At 41.3% G+C, this 27,298-nt stretch overlaps 1 protein-coding gene across 1 annotated transcript in view; it reads left to right on the plus strand.

Moving 5' to 3' along the window:
- The window catches only part of LOC133630366 (serine/threonine-protein kinase OSR1-like), a 96,811-nt gene that overhangs the window by 10,668 nt on the left and 58,845 nt on the right, over positions 1-27,298 (plus strand). Inside the window, exons 2-3 of the mRNA XM_062021936.1 lie at positions 15,720-15,832; positions 26,849-26,957. Coding sequence (XP_061877920.1) covers positions 15,720-15,832; positions 26,849-26,957 — 222 coding nt within the window. The remainder of the gene's footprint in view (positions 1-15,719; positions 15,833-26,848; positions 26,958-27,298) is intronic.

Below are 27,298 nucleotides of genomic sequence, written 5' to 3' on the forward strand. Positions count from 1 at the left end.
TCATAAAAATTAACAATAATTATCGATATCGACCGATATATTAATAATATTTAAACATTTACTGCATAACAAAAAAATATTTCCGTAGTTAAATACCAGGGCAAATTAATGTTACACAGCCGTTATTTCCTGCCACTATAAAATAGTTCGCAGGTTTCTCTATGTTTCCATTTTCACACTTTGCACTATTTTCTTACACTTTATGAAGCATTTCTTACATATTCATTATTTTTAAGAGCTTGTTAAGTGTTGAATGCGATTTTACTATTTTCTTGACATTTCCTTTCTGCCTTGATAGCTGAGGGATTATAATCAAAGGTAGTTACTTTTCAAATAAATATTATTCTCCTGCTCCTTATTTTCCATAAGTAATAAAAAATGTCAATAATTATCGATATCGACCGACATATTAATAATATTTAAACATTTACTGCATAACAAAAACATATTTCCGTAGTTAAATACCAGGGCAAATTAATGTTACACAGCCGTTATTTCCTGCCACTATAAAATAGTTCGCAGGTTTCTCTATGTTTCCATTTTCACACTTTGCACTATTTTCTTACACTTTATGAAGAATTTCTTACATATTCCTTATTTTTATGATATTATAGTTAAATGTTCAATGTGATTTTTCTATTTTGTTGACATTGTTTGTTTTCCATGCTTGTGTTGACATTTCCTTTCTGCCTTGATAGCTGAGGGATTATAATCACAGGAACATTTGAAATTAAATGTATTTTCTCCATCCATCCATCCATTTTCTACCGCTTGTCCCTTTCGGGGTCCTGCTCCATATTTTCCACGGGTCATAAAAAAATGTCTAATCATCAATATGGACCGACATATTAATAATATTTAAAAATTACTGCATAAAACAAATTCCTTTCCATAGTTAAAAAACCAAAACAGGACAAATTAAGTTTACACAGTCGTTATTTCCTGGCACTAAACCTGCAGAAAATAGTTCATTAAACGCTGATAATATCCACACTGCTTCCTTCAAACGTCCACGCTGAAAGACTCCCACCGTGACCTTCTCCTTTCAGAAGCTATATCAAGGCCATGCTAATTTGATAAGGTGCGGTTTGCACTTCTTCAACTGTACTTGACCCCAGCCCTCCTGTTTCAACCCTTTCCACCTTGTTTAGTATCTCCATAACCTCACTTTTATCGCCTCTTTGGTGCCTCATCCACACCAGCGGCTTGTGTTGGAACGCTCACATTCCCCAAAGGGTGCACACCGCCCGCTAGTTGCAGCGCAGCGCTGAGACTTGAGCGTTCGGGTCGGCGGCAGAGTAAGAACTTCTTGACACAATGTGACTTTGGAAGGTTTGGAGTGGACCTCACAAGGAGGAGACGTGCTTACAGACAACATGGAGGCTTGTTTTGTCACCTTCTGGACTGCATCCTACACTATATTGTATACATGGCTGACATTTACCACTCGCACCCACATGCTTCTTTCAGGGCCCATACCTGTTATTAGGAGCTACGTTTTCCTACGCTTTGAACCCGGCGACTTAAACAGACACTTTTTTGGACGAGTTTTGCATTGCCCTCCTGTTCAGATTGAGCTTTGAACCGGAAGTGCAAGCGCTGTTCCGTTGTCTCGCCATCCATAGCGTTCCTACTCGTTCGGATCCTTCATTCATTGCTCCGAGCGACATTTGTGGGTTTTACAATACAACTAAAATAATTCTTACTTGCTAAATCATACTTGCCAACCCTCCCGTTTTTAGCGGGAGAATCCCGATATTCAGCGCCTCTCCCGTCAACCCCCCGGCAGAGATTTTCTCCCGACAAACTCTCTGTATTCAGCCGGAGCTGGAGGCCACGCCCCCTTCAGCTCAATGCGGACCTGAGACTGAGTGGTGACAGCCTGTTCTCACGTCCGATTTCCCACAAATTAAACAGCTCGCCTGCCCAAAGACGTCATAACATCTAGGGCTTTTATAGAGTGCACAACTGCGCACACAACAAGGAGACGAAGCAGAAGAACGAGGAAATTACAGACATGGCGGCCGAAATGATATACTCATCATGAACGGAGAAGTTAAACAGGACAATACTGCCATCTAATGGATAGCCACTGGAACACTGAAATTCAAGTATTTTTTTTTTTTCTATGTAAAAAAAAATAAAAAATATATATATATAGCTAGAATTCACTGAAAGTCAAGTATTTCATACGTATATATATATATATATATATATATATATATATATATATATATATATATGAAATACTCGAGTTGGTGAATTCTAGCTGTAAATAACCACGCCCCCAACCACGCCCCCCACCCCCAAACAAACCCCCCCCCCCCCCACCCCCGACCAACCACTGCTATATATGATATTCCTATATATAATATTCCTATGTGTAATATTTATATGTGTAATTGATTGGTGACAAATAAAGCAAGTTTCTTACAAGTATCATCGCTGCAGGACCAGGAATAGCTAAACATGCTTCACGACACCCTAGGACAGTGTTTTTCAACCACTGTGCCGCGGCACACTAGTGTGTCGTGAGATACAGTCTGAGGTGCTGTGGGAGATTATCTAATTTCACCTATTTTGGGTAAAAGATATTTTTTTGCAAACCAGTAATTATAGTCTGCAAACGATGTGTTGTTGTTGAGTGTCGGTGCTGTCTAGAGCTCGGCAGAGTAACCGTGTAATACTCTTCCATATCAGTAGGTGGCAGCCGGTAGTAATTGCTTTGTAGATGTCGGAAACAGCGGGAGGCAGTGTGCAGGTAAAAAGGTGTCTAATGCTTAAACCAAAAATAAACAAAATGTGAGTGCCCCTAAGAAAAGCCATTGAAGCTTAGGGAAGGCTAGGCAGAACGAACCTAAAACTGAACTGGCTACAAAGTAAACAAAAACAGAATGCTGGACGACAGCAAAGACTGACTGTGGAACAAAGACGGCGTCCACAATGTACGTCCGAACATGACACGACAATCAACAATGTCCCCACAAAGAAGGATAAAAACAACTGAAATGTTCTTGATTGCTAAAACAAAGTAGATGCGGGAAATATCGCTCAAAGGAAGACATGAAACTGCTACAGGAAAATACCAAAAAAAGAGAAAAAGCCACCAAACCCTGGGACTTATAAAACGGTGCGGCTAATTTACGGATTTTTTCTTATCTGACGGCCATAATGCAAATAGTTAAAAAACAAACACACAGACACTGAAAAAGTGTGTTCTTGTTTGTGCTATATGGCGCCATCTTTTGGACGAGTTTTGCATCGCCATTCGGTTCAGACTGAGCTTTGAACTGGAAGTACAAGTGCCGTTCCGTCTTCCCCGCCGTCCATAGCGTTCGTACTCGTCTGGATTCTTCGTTCATCGCTCCGAGCGACGTTTGTAGAGTTTTACACGCAAACAATTTTTACTTGCAAAACTGTCTGTAGGAGTCTTTCCATGTGTATTTGTACGTGCTATTATAATTCAAGTTAAAGGTTGTGAGTTCAAACCCCGGCCGAGTCATACCAAAGACTATAAAAATGGGAGCCATTACCTCCCTGCTTGGCACTCAGCATCAAGGGTTTGAATTGGGGGTTAAATCACCAAAATTGATTACCGGGCGTGGCCACTGCTGCTGCTCACTGCTCTTCTCACCTCCCACGGGGTGATCAAGGGCGATATAATCAAGCTAGCTGCACAAGAGATAATTTTTGGTGAGGCATTGATCGGCATCTGGTGGTCACACACCGCAAATTCCAGGCTGTAAGATGCTACTTTTTTCCTACGCTTTGAACCCTGTGGCTTATAAAACGGTGCGGCTAATTTACGGATGTTTCTTGACTGACGTCCATATGGTAAATAGTTTTCAATAAACCAAAGCAAAGACACTTAAATGGTGTGTGATTGTTTGTGCTATGGCGCCATCTTCTGGACGAGTCCGCTCACTGCAGGGGCAGCTGTGTGAATGAATGCCTGCAAGTTGAAAAACTTGAACCGGAAATAGAGGTGCCATTCTGTCTTTTAATAGTCCATAACGTTTCTACTCGAATGGATTCGCTATTCATCACTCCTAGCAACGTTTGTAAGTTTTACAATATAACTAAAACAATTCTTACTCACTAAACCATCCCATGTGTGATGTCTGGAGGAGTGTTTTCATGCATATTTGTACATGTTATTGTAATGTGATCAAGCTGTTGTCGTTAGCATTAGCTAATATGCTAACAGGTTTACGAGTGTCTGTGTTAGTGTTATTAACCTACAAACCTGAGAAGAACTATTTTCTGCAGGTTTAGTGGCAGGAAATAATGTCTGTGTAACATTAATTTGCCCTGTTATTCCTATTTAACTATGGAAAGGATTTTTTGTTATGCTGTAATTGTTGAAATATTCTGTCGATCGATATCTATAATTATTGACATTTTTTTCTGACTAATGGAAAATAAGGAGCAGGAGAATAATAATATTTATTTGAAATGTAACTTCCTGTGATTATGACCCCTCAGCTATCAAGGCAGGAAGGAAATGTCAACACAAGCATGGAAAACACTCAAACAATGTCAACAAAATAGTAAAATCACATTAAACACTTAACAATAAGATCTTAAAATGAAGCAATATGTGAGAAATGCTTCATAAAGTGTAAGAAAATAGCACAAAGTGTGAAAATGTAAACAGAGAAACCTGAGAAGAACTATTTTCTGCAGGTTTAGTGTCAGGAAATAACGTCTGTGTAACATTAATTTGCCCTGTTATTCTTATTTAACTATGGAAAGGAATTGTTGTTATGCAGTAATTGTTTAAATATTATAAAAACATCGCTCGATATTGATAATTATTGAGATTTTTTATGACCTATGGAAAATAAGGAGCAGGAGAATAATATTTATTTGAAAAGTAACTTCCTGTAATTATAACCCCTCAGCTATCAAGGCAGAAAGGAAATGTCAACACAAGCATGGAAAACACTCAAACAATGTCAACAAAATAGTACAATCACATTGAACACTTAACAATAAGCTCTTAAAATGAAGCAATATGTAAGAAATGCTTCATAAAGTGTAAGAAAATAGTGCAAAGAGTGAAAATGTAAACAGAGAAACCTGAGAAGAACTATTTTCTGCAGGTTTAGTGGCAGGAAATAACATCTGTGTAACATTAATTTGCCCTGTTATTCTTATTTAACTATGGAAAGGAATTTTTGTTATACAGTCATTGTTTAAATATTATAAATATATCGCTCGATATTGATAATTATTGAGATTTTTTATGACCTATGGAAAATAAGGAGCAGGAGAATAATATTATTTATTTGAAATGTAACTTCCTGTGATTATAACCCCTCAGCTATCAAGGCAGAAAGGAAATGACAACACAAGCATGGAAAACACTCAAACAATGTCAACAAAATAGTACAATCAAATCAAACACTTAACAATAAGATTATAAAAATAAATGACCTGATTGGCCGTCAGCGTGTCACTCCCACTGATCAGTGATCACTTCCTGCGTTGCTTGGTTACCAGAGAGCGAGTACCTTTGTTCGCGCAACCAACCTTGCTTCCATACTTCCATACTCCATACATTTTAATGTAAATGCATTTTTTATTGATATCAATTATGTGTCTATCGTGATGTATATTGATATCCTTTTATCGCCCGGCCCTAATTTCAAAACCTTCTTCTCCGACTTGCTCAGCTGGTCCTTCCACTTTTTTTTTTTTTTAACAAAAAAAATCTGAACAATCATTGCTGTCACACTTTTTCTCCCTTCATAATACAAGTAACAAATCATTATTTCCCCTAAACTGAACTGTGTATCGTTTGAGTAATGTTACTTTTCCGTTACTACAAGTATTTTTGTAGCGTATACTTTATAGGACCTACAAACTAGAACACCATTACTGCAGTCGGCATGTGTTCTTCCACTCGGTTCTCGCCAGGGGTCGGCAACCCAAAATGTTGAAGGAGCCATATTGGACCAAAAATACAAACATCTAATCTGTCTGGAGCCGCAAAAAGTTAAAAGTGTTTTAATGAAGACAACACATGATGTCTTTATTAGCTTAATTAGCCTACTATCAAAATTACTTTAAAAGTGTTATAATGATGTAAGTGTCTATATTAGCCTACTATCAAAATTACTTTAAAAATCTTATATAAGTGTTATAATGAAGGCAACATATGATGCAAGTGTTTATATTAGCTATATTAGCCTACTATCAAAATTACTTTAAAAGTCTTATATAAGTGTTATAATGAAGACAACACATGATGTAAGCTTCTATATTAGCCTACTATCAAAATGAGTTTAAAAGTCTTATATAAGTGTTATAATGAAGACAACACATGATGTAAGCTTCTATATTAGCCTACTATCAAAATGAGTTTAAAAGTCTTATATAAGTGTTATAATGGAGGCAACATATGATGCAAGTGTCTAAATTAGCCATATAAGCTTACTGTCCAAATGACTTTAAAAGTCGTATATATGTTATAATGAAGACAACACATGATGTAAGTGTCTATATTAGCTATATTAGCCTACTATCAAAAGGACTTTAAAAGTCTTATATAAGTGTTATAATGAAGGCAACACATGATGTAAGTGTCTATATTAGCTATATTAGCCTACTATCAAAAGGACTTTAAAAGTCTTATATAAGTGTTATAATGAAGACAGCACGATGTAAGTGTCTATATTAGCCTACTATCAAAATTAGTTTAAAAGTCTTATATAAGTGTTATAATGAAGGCAACATATAATGCAAGTGTCTATATTAACTATATTAGCTTACTGTCCAAATGACTTTAAAAGTCTTATATAAGTGTTGTAATGAAGGCAACACATGTGTCTATATTAGCTATATTAACCTACTATCAAAAGGACTTTAAAAGTCTTATATAAGTGTTATAATGAAGGCAACACATGATGTAAGTGTCTATATTAGCCTACTATCAAAATGAGTTTAAAAGTCTTATATAAGTGTTATAATGAAGGCAACATATAATGCAAGTGTCTATATTAGCTATGTTAGCTTACGGTCCAAATGACTTTAAAAGTCTTATATAAGTGTTATAATGAAGGCAACACATGATGTAAGTGTCTATTAGCCTACTATCAAAATGACTTTAAACGTTGTATATAAGTGTTATAATGAAGGCAACACATGATATAAGTGTCTATATTAGCCTACTATCAAAATTACTTTACAAGTCTTATATAAGTGTTATAATGAAGGCAACACATGATGTAAGTGTCTATATTAGCCTACTATCAAAATGAGTTTAAAAGTCTTATATAAGTGTTATAATGAAGGCAACACATGATGTAAGTGTCTATATTAGCCTACTATCAAAATGACTTTAAACGTTGTATATAAGTGTTATAATGAAGGCAACACATGATGTAAGTGTCTATATTAGCCTACTATCAAAATTACTTTACAAGTCTTATATAAGTGTTATAATGAAGGCAACACATGATGTAAGTGTCTATATTAGCCTACTATCAAAATGAGTCTAAAAGTCTTATATAAGTGTTATAATGAAGGCAACACATGATGTAAGTGTCTATATTAGCCTACTATCAAAATGAGTTTAAAAGTCTTATATAAGTGTTATAATGAAGGCAACATATAATGCAAGTGTCTATATTAGCTATGTTAGCTTACGGTCCAAATGACTTTAAAAGTCTTATATAAGTGTTATAATGAAGGCAACACATGATGTAAGTGTCTATATTAGCCTACTATCAAAATGACTTTAAACGTTGTATATAAGTGTTATAATGAAGGCAACACATGATGTAAGTGTCTATATTAGCCTACTATCAAAATTACTTTACAAGTCTTATATAAGTGTTATAATGAAGGCAACACATGATGTAAGTGTCTATATTAGCCTACTATCAAAATGAGTTTAAAAGTCTTATATAAGTGTTATAATGAAGGCAACACATGATGTAAGTGTCTATATTAGCCTACTATCAAAATTAGTTTAAAAGTCTTATATAAGTGTTATAATGAAGGCAACATATAATGCAAGTGTCTATATTAGCTATGTTAGCTTACGGTCCAAATTACTTTAAAAGTCTTATATAAGTGTTATAATGAAGGCAACACATGATGTAAGTGTCTATATTAGCCTACTATCAAAATGACTTTAAACGTTGTATATAAGTGTTATAATGAAGGCAACACATGATGTAAGTGTCTATATTAGCCTACTATCAAAATGACTTTAAACGTTGTATATAAGTGTTATAATGAAGGCAACACATGATGTAAGTGTCTATATTAGCCTACTATCAAAATTACTTTAAAAGTCTTATATAAGTGTTATAATGAAGGCAACACATGATGTGTGTATATTAGCCTACTATCAAAATGACTTTAAACGTTGTATATAAGTGTTATAATGAAGGCAACATATAATGCAAGTGTCTATATTAGCTATATTAAAAGTCTTATATAAGTGTTATAATGAAGGCAACACATGATGTAAGTGTCTATATTAGCTATATTAGCCTACTATCAAAATGACTTTAAAAGTCTTATATAAGTGTTATAATGAAGGCAACACATGATGTAAGTGTCTATATTAGCTTACTATCAAAATGACTTTAAAAGTCTTATATAAGTGTTATAATGAAGACAACACATGATGTAAGTTTCTATATTAGCCTACTATCAAAATGACTTTAAACATTGTATATAAGTGTTATAATGAAGGCAACACATGATGTAAGTGTCTATATTAGCCTACTATCAAAATGACTTTAAAAGTCTTATATAAATGTTATAATGAAGACAACTATTGACTTTATTTTGCTTGAACAGCTGTATGAATTTAAAGAGAATAGTGATAGTAGCTGAGATAGGCTCCATTTACTTTAAATACCCACATTTGTAGTACGACCCACTGCTGTAGTTCACTTCCCAAAAAGTAAGAGGATTTCATGGTTCCTTTTTCAATGGCACTCACCAAAGTAAGTGCTCCAATATACCGTTAATAAATGCGATGGTATCAGCTGATCTCCCTTATGGATGATTGGTATCAAAATCGGCGGCAGGAAACCCAGCTTGGACATACCACCGCAGAAAACGAGGTGCTCTGTTCAAATGTGCAAATTAGAAATGACCTTTCACAGCAGCACCACTGAACCGCACTTAAAAAAAAAAAAAAAGGCATCAAGGGCGATTCTTCAGGATGGCGAAGGAAGTCAAACGTCTCTTTAAAGCGGAAGTGCACTTTTTACACAAAAAAAAAGTGCTTATCATTCGCAATCCTTATGCAAGTCAAGAACACATACAGTATGTTGTTCTTTTTTATGCTTACGTCGCTCTATTCTGCCTAAAAAGTGCTTAAAAAACAATCCATCAATCAATCAATCAAACTTTATGTATGAAGGGCTTTTCATACATAAAAGAAATGCAACGCCAAGTGCTTTACAAAGTTAAAAACAATACCCCGATGACCCATATCCCCCATTACCACACACACACACACACACACACACACACACACACACACACACACACACACACACACACACACACACACACACACACACACACACGTGCAACTATATGGACCAATGATTGCATGGCTGAGTACAGAGGAGACATGTGAGTAAACACTATCACATCTGCACTATGAGGTCATCAGACTAGAGATGTCCGATAATATCGGACTGCCGATATTATCGGGCGATAAATGCTTTAAAATGTAACATCGGAAATTATCGGTATTTGTTTCAAAATTATCGGTATCGGTTTCAAAAAGTAAAATGTATGACTTTTTAAAAACGCCGCTGTGTGCACGGACGTAGGGAGAAGTACAGAGCGCCAATAAACCTTAAAGGCACGGCCCAGTCACATAATATCTACGGCTTTTCACACACACAAGTGAATGCAAGGCATACTTGGTCAACAGCCATACAGGTCACACTGAGGGTGACCGTATAAACAACTTATGCGCCACACTGTGAACCCACACCAAACAAGAATGACAAACACATTTCGGGAGAACATCCGCACCATAACACAACATAAACACAACAGAACAAATACCCAGAACCCCTTGCAGCACTAACTCTTCCGGGACGCTACAATATACACCCCCCGCTAGGTGGAGAGAGAGCGTGTGAGAGAGTGTGAGAGTGAGAGAGCGTGCAAGAGAGCGTGGGAGAGAGAGAGCGTGTGAGACAGAGAGTGAGAGAGGGCATGAGAGCGCGTGAGAAAGGGCGTGAGAGCGTGTGTGAGAGCGTGTGTGAGAGCGTGTGTGAGAGCGTGAGAGAGCATGTGTGTGAGAGCGTGCGTGTGAAAGACTGTAAGAGGGTGAGAGCGTGAGAGCGAGTGTGTGAGAGCGCGTGTGAGAGAGCGTGTGTGTGAGAGCGTGCGCGTGAAAGACTGTGTAAAAAAGTGAGTGTGTGAGATAGCGAGTGTGTGAGAGCGCGTGTGAGAGTGTGTGTGAAAAACTGTGTAAGAGTGTGAGCGAGTGTGTGAGAGAGCGTGTGAGAGCGTGCATGTGAAAGACTGTAAGAGGGTGAGCGTGAAAGAGCGAGTGTGTGAGAGCGCGTGTGAGAGAACGTGTGTGTGAGAGCGTGCGTGTGAAAGACTGTAAGAGGGTGAGCACGTGAGAGAGTGTGTGAGAGCGTGAGAGAGCGAGTGTGTGAGAGCGCGTGTTAGAGTGTGTGAGAGAGCGTGTGAGAGCGTGAGAGAGCGAGTGTGTGAGAGCGTGTGTGTGAGAGCGTGCATGTGAAAGACTGTAAGAGGGTGAGAGCGTGAGAGAGTGTGTGACAGAGCGTGAGAGAGCGAGTGTGTGAGAGCGTGAGAGAGTGTGTGAGAGTATGTGTGTGTGAAAGACTGTGTAAGAGGGTGAGCAAGTGTGTGTGTGAGAGCGTGTCTGAGAGCGTGCGTGTGAAAGACTGTTTAAGAGGGTGAGAGCGTGAGAGAGCGAGTGTGTGAGAGTGTGTGAGAGCGTGTGTGTGAAAGACTGTGTAAGAGGGTGAGCGAGTGTGTGTGAGAGCGTGTGAGAACTTGTGAGAGCGTGCGTGTGAAAGACTGTGTAAGAGGGTGAGAGAGCGAGTGTGTGAGCGTGTGTGAGAGCGTGCGTGTGAAAGACTGTAAGAGGGTGAGAGCGTGAAAGAGCGAGTGTGTGAGAGCGTGTGTGTGAAAGACTGTAAGAGGGTGAGAGCGTGAGAGAGTGTGAGAGAGCGAGTGTGTGAGAGCACGTGTTAGAGTGTGTGAGAGAGTGTGAGAGAGCGTGTGCGAGCGTGCGTGTGAAAGACTGTGTAAGAGGGTGAGAGAGCGAGTGTGTGAGAGCGTGTGTGTGAGAGCGTGCATGTGAAAGACTGTAAGAGGGTGAGAGCGTGAGAGAGTATGTGACGGAGCGTGAGAGAGCGAGTGTGTGAGAGCGTGTGAGAGAGTGTGTGAGAGTGTGTGTGTGAAAGACTGTGTAAGAGGGTGAGCGAGTGTGTGTGAGAGAGCGTGTGAGAGCGTGTGTGAGAGCGTGCGTGTGAAAGACTGTAAGAGGGTGAGCGAGTGTGTGTGAGAGAGCGTGTGAGAGCGTGCGTGAGAGACTGTGTAAGAGGGTGAGAGCGTGAGAGAGCGAGTGTGCGAGAGAGCGTGTGAGAGTGTGTGTGTGAAAGACTGTGTAAGAGGGTGAGAGCGTGAGAGAGCGAGTGTGCGAGAGAGCGTGTGAGAGTGTGTGTGTGAAAGACTGTGTAAGAGGGTGAGCGAGTGTGTGTGAGAGCGTGTGAGAACTTGTGAGAGCGTGCGTGTGAAAGACTGTAAGAGGGTGAGAGAGCGAGTGTGAGAGTGTGTGAGAGCGTGCGTGTGAAAGACTGTGTAAGAGGGTGAGAGCGTGAGAGAGCGAGTGTGTGAGAGCGTGTGTGTGAAAGACTGTAAGAGGGTGAGAGCGTGAGAGAGCGTGCGTGTGTTCCAGTGGAACCTCTTAGTGTGGACCTCACATTTGTTTGTCTTTCAAAAGTAATCCTTCACCACCTTGGAAGTACATCCATGATGGTCGCTATGACGATACATCCATGATGGTCACTATGACGATACATGCATGATGGTTGCTATGACGATACATCCATGATGGTCGCTATGACGATACATCCATGGTGGTCGCTATGACGATACATCCATGATGGTCGCTATGACGATACATCCATGATGGTCGCTATGACGATACATCCATGATGGTCGCTATGACGATACATCCATGATGGTCGCTATGACGATACATCCATGATGGCGCACAGTTTAGTGTGGCCGTCGAGGTCCCTGAGATGAGTTTGACGTAAAAGAGGTGACCTTTGTTTAGTCGCTCCCTGGCAGGAAATTACAAGGGAAATTGCAACTTTATTGGATTATCATCACAGTCATGTTGACTAACTTTGTACGCTCATGTTGCTGGAAGACACATTGAGCTTTGAAGAAATCCTCCTGGTTATTTCTTTCCCCGCTAACATGCCCCTTTTTCTTCCAAACACTCTGGCTCAATGAAAAGTCCAGACAATGGACACTTTGTTAATATTTGGGCAGAGCCCAGATGAGGGCATAGGGGCTTAGGAAAAGCTTACTGGAGTGTGAGAGAGAGAGAGTGAGAGTGAGAGAGCGTGTGAGAGAGCATGAGTGTGTGTGTGTGTGTGTGTGAGAGAGAGAGAGAGAGAGATAGAGAGTGAGAGACCGTGTGAGAGAGCATGAGTGTGTGTGTGTGTGTGTGAGAGAGAGAGAGAGAGAGCGTGTGAGAGAGCATGAGTGTGTGTGTGTGCGTGTGAGGAAGAGAGAGCGAGCGTGTGAGAGAGCGTGAGAGAGCGTGTGAAAGCATGAGTGTGTGTGTGTGTGTGTGTGTGTGAGAGAGAGAGAGCGTGTGAGAGAGCATTAGTGTGTGAGAGAGCATGAGTGTGTGTGAGAGAGAGAGTGAGAGAGAGTGTGTGAGAGAGAAACAGAGTGAGAGAGAGTGAGGGTGCGTAAGAGAGCAAGAAACCGTGTGAGCGCGAGACAGAGAGCGTGTGAGAGAATGTGAGAGAGCGTCTGAGAGCATGAGTGTGTGAGAGCATGTGACAGCGTGAGAGAGCGTGTGAGAGAGTGAGTGTGTGAGCATGTGTGAGAGCGTGTGAGAGAGAGAGTGTGAGTGAGAGCGTGTGAGGATGTGAGAGAGTGTGTGAGAGAGCGTGAGTGTGTGAGAGAGAAAGTGAGAGCATGTGAGAGAGCGTGAGTGTGTGAGAGAGCGTGAGTGTGAGAGAGAGTGAGAGCATATGAGAGAGCATGTGAGAGAGTGAGTGTCTGAGAGAGAGTGAGAGCATGTGAGAGAGCGTGTGAGAGAGTGTGAGTGTCTGAGAGAGAGTGAGAGCATGTGAGAGAGCGTGAGTGTGTGAGAGAGAGTGAGAGCATGTGAGAGAGCGTGTGAGAGAGCGTGAGTGTGTGGGAGAGAGTGAGAGCATGTGAGAGAGCGTGAGTGTGTGAGAGAGAGTGAGAGCATGTGAGAGAGCGTGAGAGAGCGTGTGAGCATGTGAGAGAGCGTGTGAGTGTGTGTGAGGGAGTGAGAGCGTGTGAGAGAGCGTGAGTGTGTGAGAGAGAGTGAGAGCATGTGAGAGAGCGTGTGAGAGAGCGTGAGTGTGTGGGAGAGAGTGAGAGCATGTGAGAGAGCGTGAGTGTGTGAGAGAGAGTGAGAGCATGTGAGAGAGCGTGAGAGAGCGTGTGAGCATGTGAGAGAGCGTGTGAGTGTGTGTGAGGGAGTGAGAGCGTGTGAGAGAGCGTGAGTGTGTGAGAGCGTGTGAGCATGTGAGAGAGCGTGTGAGAGCGTGTGAGCCTGTGAGAGAGCCCGTGAGAGAGCGTGTGAGCAGGTGAGAGAGCATGAGTGTGTGAGAGAGAGTGAGCGTGTGAGCATGTGAGAGAGCGTGTGAGTGTGTGTGAGAGAGTGTGAGCATGTGAGAGAGCCTGTGAGAGAGCGTGAGTGTGTGAGGGAGTGAGAGCGTGTGAGCATGTGAGAGAGCGTGTGAGAGAGAGTGAGAGCGTGTGAGCATGTGAGAAAGCCTGTGAGAGAGCGTGAATGTGTGTGAGAGTGAGAGCGTGTGAGCATGTGAGAGAGCGTGTGTGTGTGTGTGTGTGAGAGAGAGAGAGTGAGAGCATGTGAGCATGTGAGAGAGCCTGTGAGAGAGCGTGAATGTGTGTGAGAGTGAGAGCGTGTGAGCATGTGAGAGAGCGTGTGAAAGAGCGTGTGTGTGTGTGAGAGAGAGAGTGAGAGCGTGTGAGCATGTGAGAGAGCGTGAGTGTGTGAGAGAGTGAGTGAGAGCGTGTGAGCATGTGAGAGAGCATGTGAGAGAGCGTGTGAGAGAGCGTGAGAGTGTGTGAGCATGTGAGAGAGCGTGTGAGCATGTGAGAGAGCCTGTGAGAGAGTGTGAATGTGTGTGAGAGTGAGAGCGTGTGAGCATGTGAGAGAGCGTGTGAGAGAGAGTGTGTGTGTGTGTGTGTGTGTGTGTGTGTGAGAGAGAGAGTGAGAGCGTGTGAGCATGTGAGAGAGCGTGAGTGTGTGAGAGAGTGAGTGAGAGCGTGTGAGCATGTGAGAGAGAGTGTGTGTGTGTGTGTGTGAGAGAGAGAGTGAGAGCGTGTGAGCATGTGAGAGAGCGTGAGTGTGTGAGAGAGTGAGTGAGAGCGTGTGAGCATGTGAGAGAGCGTGTGAGAGAGCGTGAGAGTGTGTGAGCATGTGAGAGAGCGTGTGAGCATGTGAGAGAGCCTGTGAGAGAGCGTGAATGTGTGTGAGAGTGAGAGCGTGTGAGCGTGTGAGAGAGCGTGTGTGTGTGTGAGAGAGAGTGAGAGCGTGTGAGCATGTGAGAGAGCCTGTGAGAGAGCGTGAGTGTGTGTGAGAGAGAGTGACAGAGCGTAAACCAGTAAATTTTAGAATAAAAAAAACTATTTTCCATATATTAGCCACACCGGCCTATAAGCCGCAGATACAAACGTTGTAAAATGAGTTATTTACACAGAAATATTTTGTTAATGTTTATTTACATACCTTAATTGTTTCCAAACGATGTTTGTCACACGGCAGTAAAACGGCTGATCAAACAAAACACAAGTCATCGTCATGGACCCACTAGCTGCGGAAGCTAGCTCTCCAATCAGCTAAAGAGACTCAATAACTCCACGGTGACGTTTTGGTGAATTTACTGAGAGTAAAGTGAAACAATACAAAAATAAGTAAGTTGTTAAGACTCGTAAACCTGTTAGCATTTTAGCTAATGTTAACGACGCTAGCTTGATTACATTACAATAGCTCTTACAAATGTGCATGAAAACTCTCATCCAGACATCACACATAGTACGGTTTAGTCAGTAAGAATAGTTTTAGTTATATTGTAAAACTTACAAACGTTGCTTGGAGTGATGAATGACGAATCCTTACGAGTAGAAACGCTATGGACGATTTTATTTCCAGGTTAAGGCATTAAAATAGGAAGTACATATTCAGCCGGTCGCACCTGCAGTGAGCGAACTCGTCCAAAAGATGGCGCCATAGCACAAGCAATAACACACCATTTCAGTGTGTTTGCTTGAGTTTAATGAAAACTATTGAAGCCCAAACATGATGGCCCTTAAATTAGCCACACCGTTTTGTAAGCCCCAGAGTTCAAAGTGTAGGAAAACGTAGCGGCTTACAGTCTGGAATTGTTACGGTACTCATCATGGATCCACAATCAGAGCTTTGTCGTGTCTTTCTTCCCCAGGGAGCGGGGCCACCGCTGTGGTTCAAGCCGCCTACTGTGTGCCACGCAAGGAGAAGGTGGCCATCAAACGCATCAACCTCGAGAAGTGCCAGACCAACATGGACGAACTTTTGGTAAGGTTGTCCACACCTTTGTTATCCATGAGCTCCTACACCTCGTGGCGTGCTCCTCAACCTTCATGTCCACATGGCAACCCTGTCAGGGAGGCTCATCGTCATTATGCCTCTGACAGCGTGTCCAGTGGAGGTGAGGACATGATGGATAGATATTAGTTTGTGACTCACTCTTCTGGCTTTGAAGCAGAAAATCAGCTTATTAAATGCAAAATTTGTGGCTTTTCTCTACGAGAAGAAAGCAGCAGGCAGGCTATTGGACACTGAGGGTCAACAATAACTTCCTGGGCCACAGAAGCAGTCTTTATTTGCTAGAGGATAATTCGACATCCATAGTTAAATTTTGATAAACAATCATAAATTAATCTTTCAGCACAAACACAATGTTGACATCTATAGTTATATTTTGATAAACAATCATAAATGAATCTTTCAGCACATACACAATGTTGACATCTATAGTTATATTTTGATAAACAATCATAAATTAGTCTTTCAACACGTACACAATGCTGACATTTATAGTTATATTTTGATACACAATCATAAATGAATCTTTCAGCACGTACACAATGCTGACATCTATAGTTATATTTTGATAAACAATCATAAATGAGTCTTTCAGCACGTACACAATGCTGACATATAGTTATATTTTGATAAACAATCATAAATGAATCTTTCAGCACATACACAATGTTGACATCTATAGTTATATTTTGATAAACAATCATAAATGAGTCTTTCAGCACATACACAATACTGACATAGTTACATTTTGATAAACATTCATAAATTAATCTTTCAGCACATACACAATGTTGGCATCTATAGTTATATTTTGATAAACAATCAAATGAATCTTTCAGCACAAACACAATGTTGACATTTATAGTTATATTTTGATAAACAATCATAAATGAGTCTTTCAGCACGTACACAATACTGACATAGTTACATTTTGATAAACAATCATAAATTAATCTTTCAGCACATACACAATGTTGACATCTATAGTTATATTTTGATACACAATCATACATGAATCTTTCAGCACAAACACAATGTTGACATCTATAGTTATATTTTGATAAACAATCATAAATTAATCTTTCAGCACAAACACAATGTTGACGTCTATAGTTATATTTTGCTAAACAATCATAAATGAATCTTTCAGCACATACACAATGTTGGCATCTATAGTTATATTTTGATAAACAATAATCAATGAATCTTTCATCACAAACACAATGTTGACATCTATAGTTATATTTTGATACACAATCATACATGAATCTTTCAGCACAAACACAATGTTGACATATATAGTTATATTTTGATAAACAATCATAAATTAATCTTTCAGCACAAACACAATGTTGACATCTATAGTTATATTTTGATAAACAATCATAAATTAATCTTTCAGCACGTACACAATGTTGACATCTATAGTTATATTTTGATAAACAATCAAATGAATCTTTCAGCACATACACAATACTGACATATATAGTTATATTTTGATAAACAATCATAAATGAATCTTTCAGCACAAACACAATGTTGACATATATAGTTATATTTGGATAAACAATCATAAATGAATCTTTCAGCACATACACAATGTTGGCATCTATAGTTATATTTTGATAAACAATCATGAATGAATCTTTCAGCACAAACACAATGTTGACATCTATAGTTATATTTTGATAAACAATCATAAATTAATCTTTCAGCACGTACACAATGTTGACATCTATAGTTATATTTTGATAAACAATCAAATGAATCTTTCAGCACATACACAATACTGACATATATAGTTATATTTTGATAAACAATCATAAATGAATCTTTCAGCACAAACACAATGTTGACATTTATAGTTATATTTTGATACACAATCATAAATGAATCTTTCAGCACAAACACAATGTTGACGTCTATAGTTATATTTTGATAAACAATCATAAATGAATCTTTCAGCACAAACACAATGTTGACATCTATAGTTATATTTTGATAAACAATCATAAATGAATCTTTTAGCACATACACAATGTTGGCATCTATAGTTATATTTTGATAAACAATCATAAATGAATCTTTCAGCACAAACACAATGTTGACATCAATAGTTATATTTTGATACACAATCATAAATGTATCTTTCAGCACAAACACAATGTTGACGTCTATAGTTATATTTTGATAAACAATCATAAATGAATCTTTCAGCACAAACACAATGTTGACATTTATAGTTATATTTTTATAAACAATCATAAATGAATCTTTCAGCACGTACACAATGTTGACATCTATAGTTATATTTTGATACACAATCATAAATGAATCTTTCAGCACGTACACAATGTTGACATCTATAGTTATATTTTGATACACAATCATAAATTAATCTTTCAGCACGTACACAATGTGGACATCTATAGTTATATTTTTATAAACAATCATAAATGAATCTTTCAGCACAAACACAATGTTGACATCTATAGTTATATTTTGATAAACAATCATAAATTAGTCTTTCAGCACGTACACAATGTTGACATTTATAGTTTTATTTTGATAAACAATCATAAATTAGTCTTTCAGCACAAACACAATGCTGACATCTATAGTCATATTTTGATAAACAATCATAAATTAGTCTTTCAGCACCTACACAATGCTTACATATATAGTTATATTTTGATAAACAATCAAATGAATCTTTCAGCACAAACACAATGTTGACATTTATAATTATATTTTGATAAACAATCATAAATTAATCTTTCAGCACGTACACAATGCTGACATATATAGTTATATTTTGATAAACAATCATAAATGAATCTTTCAGCACATACACAATGTTGACATCTATAGTTATATTTTGATAAACAATCATAAATTAGTCTTTCAGCACAAACACAATGTTGATATCTATAGTTATATTTTGATACACAATCATAAATGAATCTTTCAGCACATACACAACGTTGACATCTATAGTTATATTTTGATAAACAATCATAAATTAGTCTTTCTGCATGTACACAATGCTGACATATATAGTTATATTTTGATACACAATCATAAATGAATCTTTCAGCACGTACACAATACTGACACATATAGTTATATTTTGATAAACAATCATAAGTGAATCTTTCAGCACAAACGCAATGTTGACATCTATAGTTATATTTTGATAAACATTGTCAAAATGTTTATGATTGATACACAATCATTTATGATTGTGTATCAAAATATAACTATAGATGTCAACATTGTGTATGTGCTGAAATATATTTTTATGATTGTTTATCAAAATATAACTATAGATGTCAGCATTGTGTACGTGCTGAAAGATTAATTTATGATTGTTTATCAAAATATAACTATAGATGTCAACGTTGTGTATGTGCTTAAAGATTAATTTATGATTGTTTATCAAAATATAACTATAGATGTCAACATTGTGTATGTGCTTAAAGATTAATTTATGATTGTTTATCAAAATATAACTATAGATGTCAACATTGTGTACGTGCTGAAAGATTAATTCATGATTGTTTATCAAAATATAACTATAGATGTCAACATTGTGTATGTGCTTAAAGATTAATTTATGATTGTTTATCAAAATATAACTATAGATGTCAACATTGTGTATGTGCTGAAAGATTCATTTATGATTGTTTAATAAATAATCATAAATGAATCTTTGGTGATTTAACCCCCAATTCCAACCCTTGATGCTGAGTGCCAACCAGGGAGGTAATGGGTCCCATTTTTATAGTCTTTGGTATGACTCGGCCGGTGTTTGAACTCACAACCTACCGATCTCAGGGCAGACACTTTAACCACTAGGCCACTGAGTGGGTTATGTTGACATTTATAGTTATATTTTGATAAACAATCATAAATTATAAATCATTGTTTTCATCAACGTGCACTTGTTTTGATTCGTTATCGTCCTATTTTAGTAATTGAAAAATAGGTTGTTGACGATAACCAAGTCGACATTTTTTAGTCAGCAAAATGAAAAGTGGAATGTATGGTTCAGATGTTAAAAAGTACCCATCCCTGCACCTAATATAATGATCTTGTTCCACAATCCCCTTTGAGACTTGGCAGAGCGCCTTCATACTATTTGTTGTGATCACTTTCGTACGTGTAACAGATTGTTATGCACACCTCAGTCCGTACTTCAACCATGTGTTTATTTTTGTCATTGTGTCTTCGCCTGTGACGCCGCATGGCTCCCATAATGGCCTCTCTTGTAATCGTGGCACCAGCGCGTGACACGCTGATCCTTACAATCGCTCATTTAGACGCCGGGCTTGGACGTCCTTTGACATGGCGACCATCAGAGCCAATCAAGGAGAAGCACAAGTGTCACTGAGTGGACTGTTTCCTGGAGAGAGGCCACATAATTCGGTTTTCTCAAACCCCGTCTTGTACCTCGTAGATCCATCGACAGGCAGACGATGTTACTTTCAGCAAATAGGACCATGTCACATCAGTCATGTCGCTGACCAATTGGATTTTCTTTCCTCCGCCTCCTCTGGATTGTCTTTACTTTTTGGGTCTCATGTCGCAACACGGAAAATGACATTGTTGCAAAGAACATCTTAGAAGCACATTGTCTATGGATGTTCTCATTCATCCAGGTCGTCGGATTCTCAGTCCTTCTGTGTTGGAATATAAATAGTTGGGGTTTTGGCACCAGCTGCTAGGCTCGGTCTGAACAATCTAACTCTTAAGACTCGATCTAAAACAATGTAAGTCCAAGACTCGATCTGACCAATATAAGTCAGAGTCCGAGATTCGAGCTGACTAATCTAACATCCGAGACTCAATCTGACCGATCTAAGTCCGAGACTCGATCTGACCGATCTAAGTCCGAGACTCGATCTGACCGATCTAAGTCCGAGACTCGATCTGACCGATCTAAGTCCGAGACTCGATCTGACCGATCTAAGTCCGAGACTCGATCTGACCGATCTAAGTCCGAGACTCGATCTGACCGATCTAAGTCCGAGACTCGATCTGACCGATCTAAGTCCGAGACTCGATCTGACCGATCTAAGTCCGAGACTCGATCTGACCGATCTAAGTCCGAGACTCGATCTGACCGATCTAAGTCCGAGACTCGATCTGACCGATCTAAGTCCGAGACTCGATCTGACCGATCTAAGTCCGAGACTCGATCTGACCGATCTAAGTCCGAGACTCGATCTGACCGATCTAAGTCCGAGACCGGATGCGACCAGTCCAAGTCCGAGACCGGATGCGACCAGTCCAAGTCCGAGACCGGATGCGACCAGTCCAAGTCCGAGACCGGATGCGACCAGTCCAAGTCCGAGACCGGATGCGACCAGTCCAAGTCCGAGACCGGATGCGACCAGTCCAAGTCCGAGACCGGATGCGACCAGTCCAAGTCCGAGACCGGATGCGACCAGTCCAAGTCCGAGACCGGATGCGACCAGTCCAAGTCCGAGACCGGATGCGACCAGTCCAAGTCCGAGACCGGATGCGACCAGTCTAAGTCCGAGACCGGATGCGACCAGTCTAAGTCCAAGACCGGATGCGACCAGTCCAAGTCAGAGACTGGATGCGACCAGTCCAAGTCCGAGACTGGATGCGACCAGTCCAAGTCCGAGTCTGGATGCGACCAGTCCAAGTCCGAGACTGGATGCGACCAGTCCAAGTCCGAGACTGGATGCGACCAGTCCAAGTCCGAGACTGGATGCGACCAGTCCAAGTCCGAGACTGGATGCGACCAGTCCAAGTCCGAGACTGGATGCGACCAGTCTAAGTCCGAGACCGGATGCTGCCAACCAAAGTCCGAGACCGGATGCGGCCAACCAAAGTCCGAGACCTGATGGGAGCAATCTAAGTCCAAGACTGGATGCGACCAGTCCAAGTCAGAGACTGGATGCGACCAGTCCAAGTCCGAGACTGGATGCGACCAGTCCAAGTCCGAGTCTGGATGCGACCAGTCTAAGTCCGAGACTGGATGCGACCAGTCCAAGTCCGAGACTGGATGCGACCAGTCCAAGTCCGAGACTGGATGCGACCAGTCCAAGTCCGAGACTGGATGCGACCAGTCCAAGTCCGAGACTGGATGCGACCAGTCCAAGTCCGAGACTGGATGCGACCAGTCCAAGTCCGAGACTGGATGCGACCAGTCTAAGTCCGAGACTGGACTGGATGCGACCAGTCTAAGTCCGAGACTGGACTGGATGCGACCAGTCTAAGTCCGAGACCGGATGCGGCCAACCAAAGTCCGAGACCGGATGCGGCCAACCAAAGTCCGAGACCGGATGGGACCAATCTAAGTCCGAGACCGGATGGGACCAATCTAAGTCCGAGACCGGATGGGACCAATCTAAGACCGAGACCGGATGGGACCAATCTAAGTCCGAGACCTGATGGGACCAATCTAAGTCCGAGACCTGATGGGACCAATCTAAGTCCGAGACCTGATGGGACCAATCTAAGTCCGAGACCTGATGGGACCAATCTAAGTCCGAGACCTGATGGGACCAATCTAAGTCCGAGACCTGATGGGACCAATCTAAGTCCGAGACCTGATGGGACCAATCTAAGTCCGAGACCGGATGCGGCCAAACAAAGTCAGAGACCGGATGCGGCCAACCAAAGTCTGAGACCGGATGCGACCAACCAAAGTCCGAGACCGGATGCGACCAACCAAAGTCCGAGACCGGATGCGACCAACCAAAGTCCGGGACCGGATGCGACCAACCAAAGTCCGGGACCGGATGTGACCAATCCAAGTCTGAGACCAGGTGTGACCAATCTAAGTCGAAGTCTAAGACTTTGTGTGACCAGTCCAAGACTTGATGTGACTAATCTAAGTCTATGAGCATGAAGTGATGAAGCCTACATGGAAGAGAGGCGGAACATCTTCTAAGACAAACCAAGCAGTTCAGTTGTGATGGACTGAACGCCCTGAGACTGACAAGTACTTTTAGGGTCAAGTCACAAAATTGCATTGCTTATAATTGGATGCCATTGTTGTGACTAATTAGTCAAAGTCTGTCTGTGAAGTGGAAATGATTTATTACCTCCACATTTCATAAACATAGACCACTATGCCTGAATTACGTTGGTTACTTTTAGGTAAGCCCTCCCACCAGTCCCCTTAAAGTCTATTTATGTTCTTTATATGTTGCTTTTGCAGTAAAGATGTCAGCCAAGTTCAGTCCAAAGACTGGCGCAGTACCGAAAACATTCCAAGTCTTCATCATGCAGAAGATGAATAGTTGTTAGTATTTCTTGTATCTGTGTCGCGAGCGATGTCTGCTGAACAGACTGAAGTCCAAAGTATGAGTTGTAGACGTTGTCGATGTCTTGGAGATTAATGCGGCCTTCCAGAGGAAGATTGATTGACTGTTGGCTTGGTGTCTGCGATTGTTTCCGAGTTGTAAGTCGTAAACTACAGCTGTGATTTAAGGTGAGTCCTTCACCTCAACGCCTTCACACCTTGAACTACTCAATATCTCCTCGTTGTTGTGTCAGAGGACACTTTATTTCCTTTATAGAATTGTTTTTGTCCGACTATCGGATAGCTATTGAAGAGGTCTCACTCATGAGATCATTCCGGGAACCTTTTCCACGGCTTTCAGTGACCTAATACCGGGAACAGAGACCCTCCCTAACTCTCACATTGTCCGCTGGAAAAGATGGGAAACATTGCCAACTGCCGTAGCACGACATCCTCCCCCGTTCGCCCATTGTTTTTCTTCTCTGGGGTTACCCTGCCGAGCTGCCCTGACCCGCCCTCCTCCTGAAGCGAATGAGGCTCAACTGGAGCCGGCATCGTTCTCTCTGGATTGTCGTGTCCACAGACAGAAAGACGGGCGAGACAACCCACCCAGGTGCTTGTCTGGCCCGCCAGACCGGAAGTTATTGAGCTGCTTCACATTCGCAAACGGTTTAAGTTTAGAGGCGGAGCGGAATGTGGGCTCACCTGTTGCTCGGAAGGATCTGGTTGGCCTCTCTTAGTGCACTCTCAGGATGATTCTTCTGGTTTTAAACCACTTTGGTCAAACATGATGGGGACAACTGGGAAGAACTAGGCATTTGTATTTCAATAAATGTCCTTGATCCGTAATTCTTTCCATGTTCTAGACCAGCGGTTCTCAATGTACCACCTCAGAAAACACTTGGCTCTGCAGGTCTCACCATAATGACAAACATTAAAATACAGTAGCAAGTACTACGGTACCTAAGTAATCATTAAAAGCAAGGCAGATGGCTTCATTTAACAAGTATATTTATTATTTTTGGCCACATTTTTGGCCACATTACACACAGTTTGAACAGTTCTAGACTCGATCTGACCAATCTAAGTCCAAGACTCGATCTGACCATTCTAAATCCAAGACTAGATCCGACCAATCTAAGTCCAAGACTCTATCCGACCAATCTAAGTCCAAGACTCTATCCGACCAATCTAAGTCCAAGACTCTATCCGACCAATCTAAGTCCAAGACTCTATCCGACCAATTTAAGTCCAAGACTCTATCCGACCAATCTAAGTCCAAGACTCTATCTGACCAATCTAAGTACAAGACTCTATCTGACCAATCTAAGTCCAAGACTCTTTCTGACCAATCTAAGTCCAAGACTGTATCTGACCAATCTAAGTCCAAGACTCTATCTGACCAATCTAAGTCAAAGACTCTATCCGACCAATCTAAGTCCAAGACTCTATCCGACCAATCTAAGTCCAAGACTCTATCCGACCAATCTAAGTCCAAGACTCTATCCGACCAATCTAAGTCCAAGACTCTATCCGACCAATCTAAGTCCAAGACTCTATCCGACCAATCTAAGTCCAAGATTTGAAAATTATAATACACCAAAATTGATATCGTTTTACAGAATATGCTTTTATTTTGAATTGTTACTTCCCCAAATTAAAATGCAATTAGCAATTATACTTAATTTTATTTAAATTGATTAAACATTCTCGATTCAATTTGGAATTTTGCACAAGCCTGCTGTTGAGAAGGTCTGCATGCAAGTTACTCAACTTCCTACTCGTTCCAGCATTGACAGTACCACATTTTCCGGACTATAGGGCGCACCGGTATATAAGCCGCACCCACTAAACTTTAGGGGAAAAAACAGGTTTTCATATATTAGCCGCACCGGACTATAAGAAAGATTTTGTAGATGTTTATTTACATACCTTAATTGTTTCCAAACGGTGTCTGTAACACGGCAGTAAAACGGCTGATCAAACAAAACAGAAGTCATCGTCATGGACCCTCTAGCTGCGCAAGCTAGCTCTCCAATCAGCTAAACCAGGGGTCGGCAACCCGCGGCTCCGGAGCTGCGTGCGGCTCTTTGGCCACTCTGATGCGGCTCAGCTGCATACTTGCCGACCCCCCCGATTTTCCCAGGAGACTTATGGATCTCAGTGCCTCTCCTAGATAACTCTCAGGGCAAATATAATCCTATTTTCACTCTAATTACTAAATTAAGGGCGTGCCCTAATTGCACTGCAGTAACTGTCCTCTATAGCATTTACAAACAGCGTGCCAGCCCACATGTTATATGTAGCTTTTACTTGCGCACGTAGGAGACAGCAAAGCATACTTACTCATCAGCCACACAGCTTACACTGACGGTAGCCGTATAAAACAACTTTAACACGGTTACGTTACAAATATGCGCCACACTGTGAACCCACACCAAAAAAGAATGAAAAACACATTTCTGGAGAACATCCCACCGTAACACAACATAAACACAACACAACCAATACCCAGAATCCCATGCAGCCCTAACTCTTCCGGTCTAGATTATACACCCCCCGCTACCACCAAACCCCCCCACACATCAACCCCCCCCTTCGTGCGTCGGTTGAGCGGAAGAGTTAGTGCTGCATGGGATTCTGGGTATTTGTTGTGTTGTGTTTATGTTGTGTTACAGTGCAGATGTTCTCCAGAAATGTGTTTGTCATTCTTTTTTGGTGTGGGTTCAAAGTGTGGCGCATATTTGTAACGTAACAGTGTTAAAGTTGTTTTATACGGTACGGCTACCGTCAGTGTAAGCTGTGTGGCTGCTGACCTAGTACGCCTTGCTGTCACTTACGTGAGCAAGCTGAAGCTGCATTCTGCATGTGGTCGAGCAGGTACACTGTTTGGGCAGGCTGTAGAGGGCGCCAAAAGTAGTGCCATCACGCCCTGCTATTCGGGAGTCTCCCGGAAATAATGAGAGGGGGGGCAAGTATGACGCTATCAAGCGCCATTCATTCAAATCTCGCGGGCCGCACTAAGATCAAATTTCCATATTAAAGTGCGTGCCGGTGCGTGTGTCTGAGACCCCTGGTTAACATAGCACAAAGCAATTTAAGCTTTATATGCGGTGTTTTTCATTTTAAATTTTTTTTTTTTTTTTGTGGCTCCCATTATTTTCTTTAATTTGTGAAACTTGCCAAAATGGCTCCTTGAGTGGTAAAGGTTGCCGACCCCTGAGCTAAACAGACCCAACTAGAATATCAAATGTTTTCAGTTATTTCACCGAGGTGTTTAGGGCACGTCCGACTGGCAGGAGGCCACGGTTAAGACCCAGGACACGTTGGGAAGACTATGTCTCCCGGCTGGCCTGGGAACACCTCGGGATTCCCCGGGAGGAGCTGGACGAAGTGGCTGGGGCTTCTCTGCTTAGGCTGCTGCCCCCGCGACCCGACCTCGGATAAGCGGAAGAAAATGGATGGATGGATGGATGGATGGATGGATAACTCCACATGTGTTCATTCATAGTTTTGATGCCTTCAGTGACAATCTACAATAATAGAAAATAAAGAAAACGCATTGAATGAGAAGGTGTGTCCAAACTTTTGGCCTGTATTGTAAATCTGTTTGGAAATATCACAAAGGACACTCTGACTTGTAGTCGGGTGTAAGGCATGAAAGCAGCCACAGAGTATGTCTGACGGCGTCTCTCTCTCCACAGAAAGAAATCCAGGCCATGAGCCAGTGCCACCATCCCAACATCGTGTCCTACTACACCTCCTTTGTGGTGAAGGACGAGCTGTGGCTGGTCATGAAGCTGCTGAGTGGAGGTAAGTGGCTGGAAACTGTCACATCCGGACACTTATTGAGGGATCGGAACAGTGGGCGGGGCCTCCCGGCATGAAAGTGCGGCTCGTTCCCGCTGATACCGGCCGTGATTGCGGGGAATGTGACAGCGCTGATCCTCATTGTGTGCCCCCTCCCCTTGGCGAGATGCTAATGACAGGGCCGCGCTAATAACAGCCTGCAGGCCGGCGTGGCAGAGCTGCAATTAGGCAGCCAGAGGAGGCAAGTCTATCTGGTTTCATTGCACCTCAGGAGTGTAGAAACGTCATTGACAGGCAGGAAGTGTTTAACCATTTCTTAATTAAGAGAAGTCACTTGCCTTCTT

The sequence above is a fragment of the Entelurus aequoreus genome, linkage group LG15 (genome assembly GCF_033978785.1).
Source record: "Entelurus aequoreus isolate RoL-2023_Sb linkage group LG15, RoL_Eaeq_v1.1, whole genome shotgun sequence".
Classification (NCBI taxonomy): Eukaryota; Metazoa; Chordata; class Actinopteri; order Syngnathiformes; family Syngnathidae; genus Entelurus; species Entelurus aequoreus.